At 49.9% G+C, this 21,158-nt stretch overlaps 1 protein-coding gene across 3 annotated transcripts in view; it reads left to right on the top strand.

Annotated features, from left to right (window-relative positions):
• LOC115166350 (peregrin) overlaps positions 1–20,433 on the top strand; it is a 121,964-nt gene extending 101,531 nt beyond the window's left edge. The window contains exons 3-16 of one of the 3 annotated variants that reach the window (XM_029720268.1): positions 8,577–8,766; positions 9,239–9,526; positions 10,941–11,458; positions 14,267–14,465; positions 14,729–14,860; positions 14,968–15,096; positions 15,185–15,578; positions 15,718–16,026; positions 16,226–16,483; positions 16,593–16,740; positions 16,878–17,011; positions 17,281–17,396; positions 18,018–18,172; positions 18,694–20,433. In XM_029720268.1, the coding sequence (XP_029576128.1) occupies positions 8,577–8,766; positions 9,239–9,526; positions 10,941–11,458; positions 14,267–14,465; positions 14,729–14,860; positions 14,968–15,096; positions 15,185–15,578; positions 15,718–16,026; positions 16,226–16,483; positions 16,593–16,740; positions 16,878–17,011; positions 17,281–17,396; positions 18,018–18,172; positions 18,694–18,877 (3,154 nt within the window). In that variant the 3' untranslated portion in view covers positions 18,878–20,433. Of the gene's footprint in view, positions 1–8,576; positions 8,767–9,238; positions 9,527–10,940; positions 11,459–14,266; positions 14,508–14,728; positions 14,861–14,967; positions 15,097–15,184; positions 15,579–15,717; positions 16,027–16,225; positions 16,484–16,592; positions 16,741–16,877; positions 17,012–17,280; positions 17,397–18,017; positions 18,173–18,693 lie in introns of all 3 variants that reach the window. The other 2 variants (XM_029720267.1, XM_029720265.1) reach the window with 2 other exon arrangements.
• The last annotated feature ends 725 nt before the right edge of the window (positions 20,434–21,158 follow it).

The following is a 21,158-nucleotide window of genomic DNA, read 5'->3' as shown; positions in this document are numbered from 1 at the left end:
ACAGGTCAGTCACAGTACCACACGACACTCATCCTACTACAGGTCAGTCACAGTACCACACGACACTCATCCTACTACAGGTCAGTCAGTCACAGTACCACACGACACTCATCCTACTCCAGGTCAGTCACAGTACCACACGACACTCATCCTACTCCAGGTCAGTCACAGTACCACACGACACTCATCCGGCTACAGGTCAATCGCAGTACCACACGACACTCATCCTACTACAGGTCAGTCACAGTACCACACTACACTCATCCGGCTACAGGTCAATCGCAGTACAACACGACACTCATCCTACTACAGGTCAGTCACAGTACCATACGACACTCATCCTACTCCAGGTCAGTCACAGTACCACACGACACTCATCCGGCTACAGGTCAATCGCAGTACCACACGACACTCATCCTACTACAGGTCAGTCAGTCACAGTACCACACGACACTCATCTTACTACAGGTCAGTCAGTCACAGTACCACACGACACTCATCCTACTACAGGTCAGTCACAGTACCACACGACACTCATCCTACTACAGGTCAGTCACAGTACCACACGACACTCATCCTACTACAGGTCAGTCGCAGTACCACACGACACTCATCCTACTCCAGGTCATTCACAGTACCACACGACACTCATCTTACTACAGGTCAGTCAGTCACAGTACCACACGACACTCATCCTACTACAGGTCAGTAACAGTACCAAACGACACTCATCCTACTACAGGTCAGTCAGTCACAGTACCACACGACACTCATCCAACTACAGGTCAGTCACAGTACCACACGACACTCATCCTACTACAGGTCAGTCACAGTACCACACGACACTCATCCTACTACAGGTCAGTCAGTCACAGTACCACACGACATTCATCCTACTACAGGTCAGTCACAGTACCACACGACACTCATCCTACTCCAGGTCAGTCACAGTACCACACGACACTCATCCTACTACAGGTCAGTCAGTCACACTACCACACGACACTCATCCTACTACAGGTCAGTCACAGTACCACACGACAATCATCCTACTACAGGTCAGTCACAGTACCACACGACACTCATCCTACTACAGGTCAGTCACAAGTACCCACACGACACTCATCCTTCTACAGGTCAGTCAGTACCACACGACACTCATCCTACTACAGGTCAGTCGCAGTACCACACGACACTCATCCTACTACAGGTCAGTCAGTCACAGTACCACACGACACTCATCCTACTACAGGTCAGTCACAGTACCACACGACACTCATCCTACTACAGGTCAGTCACAGTACCACAAGACACTCATCCTACTACAGGTTAGTCACAGTACCACACGACACTCATCCTACTACAGGTTAGTCACAGTACCACACGACACTCATCCTACTACAGGTCAGTCAGTCACAGTACCACACGACACTCATCCTACTACAGGTCAGTCACAGTACAACACGACACTCATCCTACTACAGGTCAGTCACAGTACCACACGACACTCATCCTACTACAGGTCAGTCAGTCACAGTACCACACGACACTCATCCTACTACAGGTCAGTCACAGTACCACACGACACTCCTCCTACTACAGGTCAGTCAGTCACAGTACCACACGACTCTCATCCGGCTACAGGTCAATCGCAGTACCACACGACACTCATCCTACTACAGGTCAGTCAGTCACAGTACCACACGACACTCATCTTACTACAGGTCAGTCAGTCACAGTACCACACGACACTCATCCTACTACAGGTCAGTCACAGTACCACACGACACTCATCCTACTACAGGTCAGTCACAGTACCACACGACACTCATCTTACTACAGGTCAGTCAGTCACAGTACCACACGACACTCATCCTACTACAGGTCAGTAACAGTACCACACGACACTCATCCTACTACAGGTCAGTCAGTCACAGTACCACACGACACTCATCCAACTACAGGTCAGTCACAGTACCACACGACACTCATCCTACTACAGGTCAGTCAGTCACAGTACCACACGACACTCATCCTACTACAGGTCAGTCACAGTACCACATGACACTCGTCCTACTACAGGTCAGTCACAGTACCACACGACACTCATCCTACTACAGGTCAGTCACAGTACCACACGACACTCATCCTACTACAGGTCAGTCACAGTACCACACGACACTCATCCTACTACAGGTCAGTCAGTCACAGTACCACACGACACTCATCCTACTACAGGTCAGTCACAGTACCACACGACACTCATCCTACTACAGGTCAGTCAGTCACAGTACCACACGACACTCATCCTACTACAGGTCAGTCACAGTACCACACGACACTCCTCCTACTACAGGTCAGTCAGTCACAGTACCACACGACACTCATCTTACTACAGGTCAGTCAGTCACAGTACCACACGACACTCATCCTACTACAGGTCAGTCACAGTACCACACGACACTCATCTTACTACAGGTCAGTCAGTCACAGTACCACACGACACTCATCCTACTACAGGTCAGTAACAGTACCACACGACACTCATCCTACTACAGTTCAGTCAGTCACAGTACCACACGAAACTCATCCAACTACAGGTCAGTCACAGTACCACAAGACACTCATCCTACTACAGGTCAGTCTGTCACAGTACCACACGACACTCATCCTTCTACAGGTACCACACGACACTCATCCTACTACAGGTCAGTCACAGTACCACATGACACTCGTCCTACTACAGGTCAGTCACAGTACCACACGACACTCATCCTACTACAGGTCAGTCACAGTACCACACGACACTCCTCCTACTACAGGTCAGTCAGTCACAGTACCACACGACACTCATCCTTCTACAGGTCAGTCACAGTACCACACGACTCTCATCCTTCTACAGCTCAGTCGCAGTACCACACGACACTCATCCTTCTACAGGTCAGTCACAGTACCACACGACACTCATCCTACTACAGGTCAGTCACAGTACCACACGACACTCATCCTACTACAGGTCAGTCTGTCACAGTACCACACGACACTCATCCTTCTACAGGTACCACACGACACTCATCCTACTACAGGTCAGTCACAGTACCACATGACACTCGTCCTACTACAGGTCAGTCACAGTACCACACGACACTCATCCTACTACAGGTCAGTCACAGTACCACAAGACACTCATCCTACTACAGGTCAGTCACAGTACCACACGACACTCATCCTACTACAGGTCAGTCACAGTACCACACGACACTCATCCTACTACAGGTCAGTCACAGTACCACAAGACACTCATCCTACTACAGGTCAGTCACAGTACCACAAGACACTCATCCTACTACAGGTCAGTCACAGTACCACAAGACACTCATCCTACTACAGGTCAGTCACAGTACCACACAACACTCATCCTACTACAGGTCAGTCACAGTACCACACGACACTCATCCTACTACAGGTCAGTCACAGTACCACACGACACTCATCCTACTACAGGTCAGTCACAGTACCACACGACACTCATCTTACTACAGGTCAGTCAGTCACAGTACCACACGACACTCATCCTACTACAGGTCAGTAACAGTACCACACGACACTCATCCTACTACAGGTCAGTCACTCACAGTACCACACGACACTCATCCAACTACAGGTCAGTCACAGTACCACACGACACTCATCCTACTACAGGTCAGTCAGTCACAGTACCACACGACACTCATCCTACTACAGGTCAGTCACAGTACCACATGACACTCGTCCTACTACAGGTCAGTCACAGTACCACACGACACTCATCCTACTACAGGTCAGTCACAGTACCACACGACACTCATCCTACTACAGGTCAGTCACAGTACCACACGACACTCATCCTACTACAGGTCAGTCAGTCAGTCACAGTACCACACGACACTCATCCTACTACAGGTCAGTCACAGTACCACACGACACTCATCCTACTACAGGTCAGTCAGTCACAGTACCACACGACACTCATCCTACTACAGGTCAGTCACAGTACCACACGACACTCCTCCTACTACAGGTCAGTCAGTCACAGTACCACACGACACTCATCTTACTACAGGTCAGTCAGTCACAGTACCACACGACACTCATCCTACTACAGGTCAGTCACAGTACCACACGACACTCATCTTACTACAGGTCAGTCAGTCACAGTACCACACGACACTCATCCTACTACAGGTCAGTAACAGTACCACACGACACTCATCCTACTACAGTTCAGTCAGTCACAGTACCACATGACACTCATCCAACTACAGGTCAGTCACAGTACCACACGACACTCATCCTACTACAGGTCAGTCACAGTACCACACGACACTCATCCTACTACAGGTCAGTCACAGTACCACACGACACTCATCCTACTACAGGTCAGTCAGTCACAGTACCACACGACATTCATCCTACTACAGGTCAGTCACAGTACCACACGACACTCATCCTACTCCAGGTCAGTCACAGTACCACACGACACTCATCCTACTACAGGTCAGTCAGTCACACTACCACACGACACTCATCCTACTACAGATCAGTCACAGTACCACACGACACTCATCCTACTACAGGTCAGTCACAGTACCACACAACACTCATCCTACTACAGGTCAGTCACAGTACCACACGACACTCATCCTTCTACAGGTCAGTCAGTACCACACGACACTCATCCTACTACATGTCAGTCGCAGTACCACACGACACTCATCCTACTACAGGTCAGTCAGTCACAGTACCACACGACACTCATCCTACTACAGGTCAGTCACAGTACCACACGACACTCATCCTACTACAGGTCAGTCACAGTACCACAAGACACTCATCCTACTACAGGTTAGTCACAGTACCACACGACACTCATCCTACTACAGGTCAGTCAGTCACAGTACCACACGACACTCATCCTACTACAGGTCAGTCTCAGTACCACACGACACTCATCCTACTACAGGTCAGTCACAGTACCACACGACACTCATCCTACTACAGGTCAGTCAGTCACAGTACCACACGACACTCATCCTACTCCAGGTCAGTCACAGTACCACACGACACTCATCCTACTACAGGTCAGTCACAGTACCACACGACACTCATCCTACTCCAGGTCAGTCACAGTACCACACGACACTCATCCGGCTACAGGTCAATCGCAGTACCACACGACACTCATCCTACTACAGGTCAGTCACAGTACCACACTACACTCATCCGGCTACAGGTCAATCGCAGTACCACACGACACTCATCCTACTACAGGTCAGTCACAGTACCATACGACACTCATCCTACTCCAGGTCAGTCACAGTACCACACGACACTCATCCTACTACAGGTCAGTGACAGTACCACACGACACTCATCCGGCTACAGGTCAATCGCAGTACCACACGACACTCATCCTACTACAGGTCAGTCAGTCACAGTACCACACGACACGCATCTTACTACAGGTCAGTCAGTCACAGTACCACACGACACTCATCCTACTACAGGTCAGTCACAGTACCACACGACACTCATCCTACTACAGGTCAGTCACAGTACCACACGACACTCATCCTACTACAGGTCAGTCGCAGTACCACACGACACTCATCCTACTCCAGGTCAGTCACAGTACCACACGACACTCATCTTACTACAGGTCAGTCAGTCACAGTACCACACGACACTCATCCAACTACAGGTCAGTCACAGTACCACACGACACTCATCCTACTACAGGTCAGTCACAGTACCACACGACACTCATCCTACTACAGGTCAGTCACAGTACCACACGACACTCATCCTACTACAGGTCAGTCACAGTACCACACGACACTCATCCTTCTACAGGTCAGTCAGTACCACACGACACTCATCCTACTACAGGTCAGTCGCAGTACCACACGACACTCATCCTACTACAGGTCAGTCAGTCACAGTACCACACGACACTCATCCTACTACAGGTCAGTCACAGTACCACACTACACTCATCCTACTACAGGTCAGTCACAGTACCACAAGACACTCATCCTACTACAGGTTAGTCACAGTACCACACGACACTCATCCTACTACAGGTCAGTCAGTCACAGTACCACACGACACTCATCCTACTACAGGTCAGTCACAGTACCACACGACACTCATCCTACTACAGGTCAGTCATTCACAGTACCACTTGACACTTATCCTTCTACAGGTCAGTCACAGTACCACACGACTCTCATCCTTCTACAGGTCAGTCGCAGTACCACACGACACTCATCCTTCTACAGGTCAGTCACAGTACCACACGACACTCATCCTACTACAGGTCAGTCACAGTACCACACGACACTCATCCTACTACAGGTCAGTCTGTCACAGTACCACACGACACTCATCCTTCTACAGGTACCACACGACACTCATCCTACTACAGGTCAGTCACAGTACCACATGACACTCGTCCTACTACAGGTCAGTCACAGTACCACACGACACTCATCCTACTACAGGTCAGTCACAGTACCACAAGACACTCATCCTACTACAGGTCAGTCTGTCACAGTACCACACGACACTCATCCTTCTACAGGTACCACACGACACTCATCCTACTACAGGTCAGTCACAGTACCACATGACACTCGTCCTACTACAGGTCAGTCACAGTACCACACGACACTCATCCTACTACAGGTCAGTCACAGTACCACACGACACTCCTCCTACTACAGGTCAGTCAGTCACAGTACCACACGACACTCATCCTTCTACAGGTCAGTCACAGTACCACACGACTCTCATCCTTCTACAGCTCAGTCGCAGTACCACACGACACTCATCCTTCTACAGGTCAGTCACAGTACCACACGACACTCATCCTACTACAGGTCAGTCACAGTACCACACGACACTCATCCTACTACAGGTCAGTCTGTCACAGTACCACACGACACTCATCCTTCTACAGGTACCACACGACACTCATCCAACTACAGGTCAGTCACAGTACCACATGACACTCGTCCTACTACAGGTCAGTCACAGTACCACACGACACTCATCCTACTACAGGTCAGTCACAGTACCACAAGACACTCATCCTACTACAGGTCAGTCACAGTACCACACGACACTCATCCTACTACAGGTCAGTCACAGTACCACAAGACACTCATCCTACTACAGGTCAGTCACAGTACCACACAACACTCATCCTACTACAGGTCAGTCACAGTACCACACGACACTCATCCTACTACAGGTCAGTCACAGTACCACACGACACTCATCCTACTACAGGTCAGTCACAGTACCACACGACACTCATCCTACTACAGGTCAGTCACAGTACCACACGACACTCATCCTACTACAGGTCAGTCACAGTACCACACGACACTCATCCTACTACAGGTCAGTCGCAGTACCACACGACACTCATCCTACTACAGGTCAGTCGCAGTACCACACGACACTCATCTTACTACTGGTCAGTCAGTCACAGTACCACACGACACTCATCCTACTACAGGTCAGTCAGTCACAGTACCACACGACACTCATCCTACTACAGGTCAGTCAGTCACAGTACCACACGACACTCATCCTACTACAGGTCAGTCACAGTACCACAAGACACTCATCCTTCTACAGGTCAGTCACAGTACCACACGACACTCATCCTTCTACAGGTCAGTCACAGTACCACACGACACTCATCCTACTACAGGTCAGTCACAGTACCACACGACACTCATCCTACTACAGGTCAGTCACAGTACCACACAACACTCATCCTACTACAGGTCAGTCACAGTACCCGACGACACTCATCCTTCTACAGGTCAGTCACAGTACCACACAACACTCATCTTACTACAGGTCAGTCACAGTACCACAAGACACTCATCCTACTACAGGTCAGTCACAGTACCACACGACACTCATCCTACTACAGGTCAGTAACAGTACCACACTACACTCATCTTACTACAGGTCAGTCAGTCACAGTACCACACGACACTCATCCTACTACAGGTCAGTCACAGTACCACACGACACTCATGCTACTACAGGTCAGTCACAGTACCACAGAACACTCATCCTTCTACAGGTCAGTCACAGTACCACACGACACTCATCCTACTACAGGTCAGTCTGTCACAGTACCACACGACACTCATCCTACTACAGGTCAGTCACAGTACCACACGACACTCGTCCTACTACAGGTCAGCCTGTCACAGTACCACACGACACTCGTCCTACTACAGGTCAGTCTGTCACAGTACCACACGACACTCATCCTACTACAGGTCAGTCACAGTACCACACGACACTCCTCCTACTACAGGTCAGTCACAGTACCACAAGACACTCATCCTACTACAGGTCAGTCACAGTACCACACGACACTCATCCTACTACAGGTCAGTCACAGTACCCTGCCTTGGCTGGTGATTTTGAAGGCATCCATGTCCAAACTCTATCTCAGTCTAATCCTTTCTGCATCCTCTCTACCCCCACACTTTCCCCTCCCACAGGTACATAGATAAGTCGGTAGAGGAGCTGGATGAGGAAGTGGAGTATGACATTGATGAAGAGGACTACATCTGGCTGGACATCATGAATGACAAGCGGCGTAGTGACGGGGTGACGCCCATCCCCCAGGAGGTGTTTGAGTACCTCATGGACCGGCTGGAGAAGGAGTCCTACTTCGAGAGCCACAACAAGGTGATAAACACTAGATACACTCTGTCTCTCGCTCTGAGTGACAGCTTTTGTGTCAGTATAATAGACTACCAGTGCAGCAAGTGCCACTGGCTGCTGTTAAGCTTTCTTGACTTGGACATGCATGGCTAACCTTTGTCTAACCAGCTGCTCTTAGCGAAAATGTTTTTGGAGTACCTTTTCAAGCTTATAGTTTATGTTTAGAGTTTACACTTCCTCTTCCAATTCTATTGTGGGGAGGTCAAAATAATGAAAAACTATCTACCAAATATATTTATTTAAAAATGATGATTCATTCTCCTTGCCATTATCATTCACTTGATGATAAGACAAGACGTGAACACATGTTTCTTTGCTAAGGTATGATGGGGTCCCTGGGTTGCCGGTTTGCCTGGGCAAGAAAAGGTTCAAGACCTAAATGGTTATCCCCTTACCCTCTCCTATTTTCTTCTCCCCCTTTTCCATTCTCTCCCAGATGGACCCCAGCGCCCTGATCGACGAAGATGCCGTCTGCTGCATCTGTAACGACGGCGAGTGTCAGAATAGCAACGTGATCCTGTTCTGTGACATGTGTAACCTGGCCGTACACCAGGAGTGTTACGGTGTGCCCTACATTCCTGAGGGCCAGTGGCTGTGTCGGCGCTGCCTCCAGTCCCCTAGCCGGGCCGTCGACTGTGCCCTCTGCCCCAACAAGGGCGGAGCTTTCAAACAGACGGATGACGCACGCTGGGCCCATGTGGTGTGTGCCCTCTGGATCCCTGAGGTGAGAGTGTGTGTGAGGGTAAGAGTGTGTGTGAGGGTAAGAGTGTGTGTGAGGGTAAGAGTGTGTGTGAGGGTAAGAGTGTGTGTGAGGGTAAGAGTGTGTGAGGGTAAGAGTGTGTGAGGGTAAGAGTGTGTGAGGGTAAGAGTGTGTGTGAGGGTAGGAGTGTGTGTGAGGGTAGGAGTGTGTGTGAGGGTAGGAGTGTGTGCCCTCTGGATCCCTGAGGTGAGTGTGTGTGTGTGTGTGTGAGGGTAGGTGAGGGTAGGAGTGTGTGCCCTCTGGATCCCTGAGGTGAGCGTGTGTGTGAGGGTAGGAGTGTGTGTGAGGGTAGGAGTGTGTGTGAGGGTAGGAGTGTGTGTGAGGGTAGGAATGTGTGTGAGGGTAGGAGTGTGTGCCCTCTGGATCCCTGAGGTGAGAGTGTGTGTGTGGGTAATAGTGTTTCTGAGGGTAGGAGTGTGTGTGTGTGGATAGGTGTGTGTGTGTGTGTGAGGGTAGGAGTGAGGGTAGGAGTGTGCGTGAGGGTAGGAGTGTGCGTGAGGGTAGGAGTGTGTGCAAGGTTATTTGTTTTTTAAACAACTAATTGACCGACGTCGGTTCAATTATTTGAATTCCATTTAATTCATTTTTGTGAGCTCAATGCGCAGTTTCTCTAGAGATAAATCAGCTCAAGCCCGAACTGTGCGATGTCATAGGGAGTTGTAGTTTTCAACATGCCAATATTCAACATAATTACCCCGTTTTCTGTACTAAACTAACTACAATGACCATAATCCGTTGCGCGACTACTTGTCCGGTCTGTGTGGGGAATACACAGAAATGGAGAGAAGAGACAGAAGAACACACAATCGAGAGGGATAGAGAGCAGTTGCTTGGTGAGGTATCCTACCTAAAATACATGATCTATGTGACTGATAGTTGGTATTTAGCAGTCATAAAAGTATGCCTTATTTACTTTGAAGAACTACAACCATTTTTTTTCTTTCAGACAGCATAAGCAGTAGCTCTATAAAGATGAGATGAAATAATAAAGTAATCAAATAAAACAAATGTAATAAACACAACTGAAATATTTTATTGAAGTACTATGAATACATTATGGTTAAATGGTAAGCTGTAATGGGTAGTCATGCCTGTTATAGGACTTTTATTCATTGTTTTATTCTGTGTTGTTTCAGCATTCAGACCACATAATGCACACATTTCATGTTTTTTTTGGGGGGGGGGGTCAAAATTACCTCAAAACACTAATTTCTGAGCACTAGTGCAAGAGTCGGAGTGTGTGAATGCTGTGAGCTGTGTATTGACAAACCGTATGATAGTTTTGATGCTCTGCATGACTGCATCTAGTCTGTCCTGTTGACAATCCTGTTGCAATGAATGTGACTGATCTCCTCACCCCTTTTTCTCTCTCCCTAAGGTGTGTTTTGCCAACACTGTCTTCCTGGAGCCCATCGACAGCATAGAGCACATCCCCCCGGCGCGCTGGAAGCTCACTTGCTACATCTGCAAGCAGCGCGGCTCAGGCGCCTGCATCCAGTGCCACAAGGCCAACTGCTACACAGCCTTCCACGTCACCTGTGCCCAGCAGGCCGGCCTCTACATGAAGATGGAGCCTGTCAGGGAGACCGGTGCCAACGGCACCTCCTTCAGCGTCCGCAAGACCGCCTATTGCGACATCCACACCCCGCCCGGCTCTGCACGCCCCATCGGAGGGGTGGGAGGGGCTAGCATGGGCTCCTCCCACAGTGAGGGCGAGCTGGAGGAGGACGATGAACCCAGTATAGGTCACGATGACGACTCCAAGGGCTGGAGCTCAGAGCGGGCCAAGAGGGCCAAGGCCAAGTCCAGACTGAAGATGAAGAGAGCCAGGAAGATACTGGCTGAGAAGAGGAATGCAGCGCCTGTGGTGTCTGTGCCCTGTATACCCCCACACAGGTACTCACACCCTGTATACCCCCACACACCCTGTATACCCCCACACAGGTACTCACACCCTGTATACCCCCACACACCCTGTATACCCCCACACACCCTGTATACCCCCACACACCCTGTATACCCCCACACACCCTGTATACCCCACACACCCTGTATACCCCCACACACCCTGTATACCCCCACACACCCTGTATACCCCCACACACCCTGTATACCCCCACACAGGTACTCACACCCTGTATACCCCCACACACCCTGTACACCCCCACACAGGTACTCACACCCTGTATACCCCCACACACCCTGTATACCCCCACACAGGTACAACACACCCTGTATACCCCCACACAGGTACTCACACCCTGTATACCCCCACACACCCTGTATACCCCCACACAGGTACTCACACCCTGTATACCCCCCACACACCCTGTATACCCCCACACACCCTGTATACCCCCACACAGGTACTCACACCCTGTATACCCCCACACAGGTACTCACACCCTGTATACCCCCACACACCCTGTATACCCCACACAGGTACTCACACCCTGTATACCCCCACACACCCTGTATACCCCCACACACCCTGTATACCCCCACACAGGTACTCACACCCTGTATACCCCCACACACCCTGTATACCCCCACACACCCTGTATACCCCCACACAGGTACTCACACCCTGTATACCCCCACACACCCTGTATACCCCCACACAGGTACTCACACCCTGTATACCCCCACACACCCTGTATACCCCCACACACCCTGTATACCCCCACACAGGTACTCACACCCTGTATACCCCCACAAAGGTACTCACACCCTGTATACCCCCACACAGGTACTCACACCCTGTATACCCCCACACAGGTACTCACACCCTGTATACCCCCACACAGGTACTCACACCCTGTATACCCCCACACAGGTACTCACACCCTGTATACCCCCACACACCCTGTATACCCCCACACAGGTACTCACACCCTGTATACCCCCACACACCCTGTATACCCCCGCACAGGTACTCACACCCTGTATACCCCGACACACCCTGTATACCCCCACACAGGTACTCACACCCTGTATACCCCCACACACCCTGTATACCCCCACACACCCTGTATACCCCCACACAGGTACTCACACCCTGTATACCCCCACACACCCTGTATACCCCCACACACCCTGTATACCCCCACACACCCTGTATACCCCCACACAGGTACTCACACCCTGTTTACCCCCACACACCCTGTATACCCCCACACACCCTGTATACCCCCACACAGGTACTCACACCCTGTATACCCCCACACACCCTGTATGCCCCCACACACCCTGTATACCCCCACACAGGTACTCACACCCTGTATACCCCCACACAGGTACTCACACCCTGTATACCCCCACACAGGTACTCACACCCTGTATACCCCCACACAGGTACTCACACCCTGTATACCCCCACACAGGTTCTCACACCCTGTATACCCCCACACAGGTACACACACACACACACCCTGTATACCCCCACACAGGTACTCACACCCTGTATACCCCCACACAGGTACTCACACCCTGTATACCCCCACACAGGTACTCACACCCTGTATACCCCCACACAGGTACTCACACCCTGTATACCCCCACACAGGTCCACACACCCTGTATACCCCCACACAGGTACACACACCCTGTATACCCCCACACAGGTACTCACACCCTGTGTACCCCCACACAGGTACACACACCCTGTATACCCCCACACAGGTACTCACACCCTGTATACCCCCACACAGGTACTCACACCCTGTATACCCCCACACAGGTACTCACACCCTGTATACCCCACACAGGTACTCACACCCTGTATACCCCCCACACACCCTGTATACCCCCACACACCCTGTATACCCCCACACAGGTACTCACACCCTGTATACCCCCCACACAGGTACTCACACCCTGTATACCCCCACACAGGTACTCACACCCTGTATACCCCCACACAGGTCCACACACCCTGTATACCCCCACACAGGTACACACACCCTGTATACCCCCACACAGGTACTCACACCCTGTATACCCCCACACAGGTACTCACACCCTGTATACCCCCACACAGGTACTCACACCCTGTATGCCCCCACACAGGTACTCACACCCTGTATACCCCCACACAGGTACTCACACCCTGTATACCCCCACACAGGTACTCACACCCTGTATACCCCCACACAGGTACTCACACCCTGTATACCCCCACACAGGTACTCACACACACCCTGTATACCCCCACACAGGTACTCACACACACCCTGTATACCCCCACACAGGTACTCACACACACCCTGTATACCCCCACACAGGTACTCACACACACCCTGTATACCCCCACACAGGTACTCACACCCTGTATACCCCCACACAGGTACACACACCCTGTATACCCCCACACAGGTACACACACCCTGTATACCCCCACACAGGTACTCACACCCTGTATACCCCCACACAGGTACTCACACCCTGTATACCCCCACACAGGTACTCACACCCTGTATACCCCCACACAGGTACTCACACCCTGTATACCCCCACACAGGTACTCACACCCTGTATATCCCCACACAGGTACTCACACCCTGTATACCCCCACACAGGTACTCACACACACACAGTGTATACACACACACACTCACTGCAGATACAAAGGCATTACAGATTCAGACATCACATACTCTCCCAGTCTCTTCAGTCCTACCATCTCCCCTGTGTGTTCCTCCCCAGGCTCAGTAAGATCACCAGTAACCTGACAGTGCCCAGGAAAAGCCAGTTTATGCAGCGACTGCATAGCTACTGGACCCTGAAGAGGCAGAGCCGAAATGGAGTCCCTCTGCTGCGCCGGCTCCAGACCCACCTGCAGTCGCAGCGCAACACAGAGCAGCTACATCCACAGCCACAGGCGCCAGAGTCACAGGTTACCACGGTAACCACCACACAGTCTCTGTCTGGTGTTGTTATCTCAGCGGTAGGGAGAATACTACTGGAAACTCTGCATGTGTTTGGACTGATGTATGTGTGTGAGAGAGAGTTATGTAAATGAGAGGCTTGCTTGATTGTGGTGTGAGTGTGCTGTTGCATCCTGATTTAACTGTGTTACACTGCCAAACTAACCTGTGTGTGTGTGTGTGTGTTCATTTTGAGTGTTGTGTTACATTGCAAATGTGTGTGTGTGTGTTGGTGCCCCAGAGGGACAGTGAGGAGAATAACTTGGCTCTGAAGGAGCAGCTGAAGGCATGGCAGAGACTGAGACATGACCTGGAGAGAGCCAGACTACTGGTGGAGCTCATCCGCAAGAGAGAGAAACTCAAGAGGGAGACGGTGAGACACACACACACTTCAAGCACACATTTCTATGACACACAAACTTGACATCTGGCAGTTTGCACAGTGAGCAGTTTTTTTTACAGTGTGTGTGGAATGTGTAGATTAAGGTGCAGCAGATGGCTCTAGAGATGCAGCTGACTCCCTTCCTGGTCCTACTGAGGAACACCCTGGAACAGCTGCAGGACAGAGACACCAGCAACTTCTTCACTGAACCTGTCCCTCTGGCTGAGGTAACACACACGCACGCACGCACACACAAACGTTATTTGCACACACAGTGGCTGGTGTGCTTTAACCCTGACCTCTTTTTCTCCTCAGGTGCCAGACTACCTGGACCACATCGAGAGGCCTATGGACTTCCAGACCATGTGGAATCTACTTGAGTCTCACTGCTACCTCAGTTTCGAGGCTTTCGAGTCAGACTTTGGCCTCATTGTCAACAATTGTCTCAAATACAACGCAAAGGACACCGTGTTCTACCGCGCCGCTCTGCGCCTCCGGGAGATGGGTGGGGCCGTGATCAGGACCGCCCGCAGACAGGCTGAGCGAATCGGCTTGGACTATGACACAGGCATGCACCTCCCCCGAGAGCCCAGCCCGGACAGCCAGCGTGACAGAGAGCGAGAGAGGGAACGGGAGAGAGAAAGGGACAGGGACCGAGAACGAGAGAGGGACCGAGACGGAGACAGGCCGCTGTCTTCCAATGAGGAGGGTGAGTGGAGTCCTGTTTTACCTCCAGCTTTCTACTTCCGCCTCTCCCCCATTCTCCTTTTCCTTCAGTCTTTCAATGAAGTTATGTTGCTGTATATTTGGGATTCTGTACTTGCGTTAAATCTCTCTCTGTCTCTTAGACCTGCTCTTACCAGAGAACCGGCGGCGGCTGCCATTGGAGGAGCAGCTGTGTTTTCTGCAGGCGCGCTTTGATGAGGTCAGCTCGGGGAAGCACAGCATCGGTCGGTCGCGGCGGGCCAAAGCCCTGAGGAAAGAGATGACGGTCATCAAGAGGAAACTGGCCCACCAGAGAGAAGGGGGTTCGGGCATGGGGGGCAGGGACTCAGGGGGCGGAGGGGACAGGGGACCATCCCTCCCCCATCACCCCTCCTCCACTGGACGCCAAGACGAGGGGGAGGAGAGCAGCAGTCAGGAGATCAGTGGCAAGGGTGAGACTGAGTGTATATCTAAACTAACTCACAGTAAATACACTCTATGCATTCATATGAATGCATGAATAACTGTTCATAACTATCTCACACTGTTCTACCCCTACCATACTGGTAATTAATGCCCAACTCTCCTTTTACGAAGGAGGGATATATAATATACTGTACTTCCATTTTCTCTTCCTCGTTCTCTCTGTAGATCTAAGTGCATCGTCCTCGGCTCTAGCTCCAGAGGTGGGACGTCGTACCTCTGTCCTCTTCTCCAAGAAGAACCCCAAAACGGCCGGACCCCCCAAGAGGCCGGGCCGCCCCCCTAAGAACAGAGATGCGGGGGTAAGCCCTAGTCCAATAGGTCCCCCCCAACTGCCCCTCCTGTCCCCCCCTCGGCAGAGGAAGAGACCCCGCAGCCCTCACAGCAGCTCCAGCTCCGAGAGTGACAGTGACGACCTCCTTCCGAGTGAGACACACGCACAATCACATTTCTTACATTGTTATATTGTCATTACTCTTGTTTTTGAAGTTATGACTCGGGTCAGTCTAGTAACTGTAATGGTTATGACTCCTAGGTCTGCCCACTAATGGTTTTGTTGGGGGCAACCAGCCGGTGACAGAGAGTTTTCGGGTGTACAGGAATGAGAGGAGCCTCCCTCGATCCAGCTCTGACTCTGAATCCACCACTAGTAGCAGCAGCAGCGCTGCCTCTGACAGAACCAGGTAATTATAATCCACACACAATGGCATTCATACACAGTCACATAGTCTAACACAACTGAACTTTCAGTGATACACACAATGGTTTAGGATGAATAAATTACTATTTTATTGTCTTTCTCTTTATCTCTCTCTCTCAGTACCACTCCGTCTAAGCAGGGCCGGGGGAAGCAGTCGTTCTCTCGTTCCGCCTTCCAGGAGGACAGCAGTGAGGAGACATCAGGGACAGAGAATGACTCCTACTCTGTGGGAGGGTCACGTAGTGTCTCACACTGTGAGTGACACACTACACACACACACGTATAGGCATGAACTTATCTTCATCTGTTGCTTCACCTCTACCTCTCCTTTTCCCAAAGTGTGTGTGTGTGTGTGTGTGTGTGTGTGTGTGTGTGTGTGTGTGTGTGTGTGTGTGTGTTTAGGAGGTGAAAATAGTGTTTTGCGTGTTTCTGTGCTAAAAAAAATGTATCACCTTTTTGGGCCCTCAAACAGGGATGCAAACTGGTATGTGTGTGATTCTGGTGTATCGTGTGTTTCTCTCAGTAGGGTGGGGCCGGGGCCGATCAGGTTGTAGGATGCCATCAGATGACTACTCTTCCCTTGATGCTCTGGACCTGGTGTGGGCCAAGTGTAGAGGCTACCCTTCATACCCTGCTCTGGTAATCCAGCAATGGATGGACACACACATTAGGATACACCATGGTTGAAATATCTGTTCGGCCACAAAGAGGCAGAACATCATACTTCTCACGCCATATTCATTTAATTGAACCCCTTTTTCATGGTATCCAATTGGTAGTTACAGTCTTGTCTCAACTCTGCAACTCCCGTACGGACAGGGGAGAGGCGAATGTCGAGAGCCGTGCGTCCTCCGAAACACAACCCAACCAAGCCGCACTGCTTCTTGACACAATGCCCGCTTAACCCGGAAACCAGCCGCACCAATGTGTCGGAGGAAACACCGTACACCTGGCGACCGTGTCAGTGTGCATGTGCCCGGCCCGCCACAGGAGTCGCTAGTGCGCGATGGGACAAGGACATCCCTGCCTGCCAAACCCTCCCCTAACCCGGACGACACTTGGCCAATTGTGCACCGCCTAATGGGTATCCCGGTCGTGGCCGGCTGCGACAGAGCCTGGACTTGTACCCAGAATCTCAAGTGGCTCAGCTAGCACTGCAATCCAGTGTCTTAGACCACTGCGCCATTTGGGAGGCCCCTTCGCACCATATTCATGAAACTATCATATATCTACCTTTAACCCTCCTCTTCCCCCCTGTAGATCATAGATCCTAAGATGCCCAGGGAGGGGGTATTCCACCGAGGGGTCCCCATCCCCGTGCCCCCCCTGGAAGTCCTGAAGCTGGGGGAACAGATGACCCAGGAGGCCCGGGAACACCTCTTCCTGGTTCTCTTCTTCGACAACAAGAGAACCTGGTCAGTACACTGTTTCTTCTCTTGACACTGTCTCTCTTTTTGTTATGTGTTTTTTTCTCTCTCTCTCTCTTTATCTCTCATTGTTCCCACTCATTTTCCTCTTTCTCACTCCACTCAAACCTCTATCCCTCTCACACTCTGGTAGAGAAGTGGTGATTTGAAGCCCTCCCCTTCTACAGCTCAGGTTCTTACTCAGTGGAGGCAGCGGAAAACCCAGAATCAACCTCTGGCTGTAGTCAACAACGTGCAGCTCAGCAGATTTTCACTAGAATGTCTGTCTTCAAGTAATACAAGAACAAAGGGAACTTTTCTTGACATATAAATGCAAGAAAGCCAAAAAAGCCATCGCTCGTCAACCGAAGTGGGTCAGGAGTGGTTGATGAGGATGCTTTGCGAGAGAACAAAGAGAGAAAAAAATAACTTGTTTTAGGTCACAGCTCACACAGTAGTTACTATTATATCTGCAGAAGCTACTACCCTGTACTGTATGTCCCTGTGTGTGTTTCTGATCATGTCTGTAGGCAGTGGCTGCCGCGCTCTAAGCTGGTTCCTCTGGGGGTGGACCAGGAGCTGGACAAGGAGAAGATGCTTGAGGGAAGGAAGTCCAACATCCGCAAGTCAGTGCAGGTGGCCTACCACCGTGCCATGCAGCACCGCAACAAGGTCCAGGGAGACCCCAGCAGTGACACCAGTGACAGCGACTGAGCACACACACACACACGTCTTTGCTGGCCTCCCGTTGTATTGATAGGTCTGTGTGTTGATTGATATACCCTGTGGCCTTGGAGAGCAATACTCTAGCACCCAGCACACAGGAGAATCAATGTGCCGGTATAACCTATTGGAAAGCACATGCAACATCCTTTTCTCTCTCACACACACACACACACACACACGTATGTTGTTGACACACACAGTTAATCTGAGATGTAAAATATGTATTTAAGAGGATTGAAACAAAAAGGGTATTAAGAGGATGGAAGACCAGAATCATGATGGAAAATTGTCCTTGTATGTGGTTGATATGAGTGTTTACCAGCTCCTGAAAAACAGGATCTGCAAACAGAGGGTTGTATCACGCAAATATGCGCATACACACTTGTATACAGTCAGGTCCAAAGTGATTGCCACCCTTGATAAAGATTAGCAAAAAAGACTATAAAATAAATAATACAAATACTCTGCTATATTGTATGCAAATATATTCTAAAATATATTATTTTATACTAATACAATTCCTCAGAGAAAGAGATTTTGATGGTGGGGGTAAAAAGTATTGGCACCCCTATTTTCAATTCCTGACCTTGCGAGGATAATGGCACTGAGCCTTTTTCTAAAATGTTTTCTGAGATTGGAGAGAGATCTTAGACCATTTGTTATTTTATGTTCAATTAACCATTTCTTTGTGGATGTTGATGTGTGCTTGGGGTTATTGTCTTGCTGGAAGATTCACTTGCGGCCAAGTTTCAGCCTCCGGAGGCAACCAGGTTTTTGGCTAAAATGTCCTAGTACTGGGTAAATTTGACCGTAACAAGGGCCCCAGGACCAGTGGAAGCAAAATAGCCCCGTACAGTCGAATATCCACCCCCATATTTTACAGACGTATGGGGTTCTTTTCTGCTCACGCATCCTTATTTCGATGCCAAACCCACCACTGGTGTGCGTGGCTAAAAACCTCTATTTTACTAATCTTTATCAAGGGTGCCAATCATTTTGAACCTGACTACATTCAAACAGGGAAATGCATACACACTCACACTTCTCATAGGAAAATATACACACACATCCACACACCCCATTGTGTGCACTTATGGTTTGACAGTACCACTGGTCCAGCAACCCCTCTGCCGCCGCCCCCTCTTACCCCATGTCCAATCACGGCCCAATGGAGCACGAGGTCGGATGGCATGGCCAATCAACTGAGCAAAGCATCTTCCTCTGTTATTTATTCCGTCTCCCAAGGACCTCCAGTCTTCTTCTCTCCACTAGTCTAACTGACCGTCTTCACAACACTGCATTGTGCAGTCGTTTCCTCTACTCTTCCGTATATGATTTTTTTGGTCGCCTCTGTTTACATCTCTTTTTGTTCTTGTCTGTTGTACAATTCTGGCTGCTGGTGAATAATGAGGACTAATGTAAATGTGGATATGGTGAAACACGCCAGCCTCACTATCTGTTCTAGTCTCAGGCCAATGGCTTTAGAACTTTTATATATACAGATTACATAAGATAGAAGTTTAATAAAATAATTGAGTTTTGTACACCTTTGTTCTGGTCTGCTCTCTTTGGCCTGTTAATGTGTATGTCTGTGTATGTTTGTACAACATTGCCACCTTTCCCTGTTAAATTCAAAAGTTCTCTCAATCAAAATATTTTAGCAGAAGGCAGTGATCACATTTAATTACATGAGTACATACTTGACATTATACAAACAGTGGTGAACAGCAGGACCAGAGGGGGGTACTACAAAGCAGGATCAATGCGTTAGCCAGCTAACTATGATAAACAACCAGAAATAACTAGATTTTCTGGTTCATTAAGAAAGACTAAGTTATGTGTTTTTTGTTTTTGAATCAATTAGACCAAGCCCATTTCAAGCTTGTTTTTAAGAAAAATAAGTTATTTCATTATATTTAGGCAAGTTAGCTGACTAACTCCTTGATCCTGATTATAATATACCCCCCTGGGCTCTTATCTTGCTCCTCAACCTTCATTTCCCTGTTGTAAGCAGGAAGTTAGAACATGTGGAATACCCCTGTGTGTTCTTCAAAAGCCCTGTTCTTCCCTTCGGTGATCCTCAACCAGGATTATTAATGAGTGAGTGTACTTACCGCAATGCTTGACCTCCATCTCTAAATCTGACTGCCTTGGCTGTCACTCTCACACACTGACAACAAAACCATCTTCCTGCAGCCATGTATGGGGGTGTTGAGTGAGGTGGTATGAACAGGGTGTGTCAGGTGTTGAAATTGGAAACAGTCAAGGC

Source organism: Salmo trutta, chromosome 28 (assembly GCF_901001165.1).
Source record: "Salmo trutta chromosome 28, fSalTru1.1, whole genome shotgun sequence".
In the NCBI taxonomy this organism is placed as follows: domain Eukaryota; kingdom Metazoa; phylum Chordata; class Actinopteri; order Salmoniformes; family Salmonidae; genus Salmo; species Salmo trutta.
This window is presented reverse-complemented; position numbering and strand designations above follow the sequence as displayed.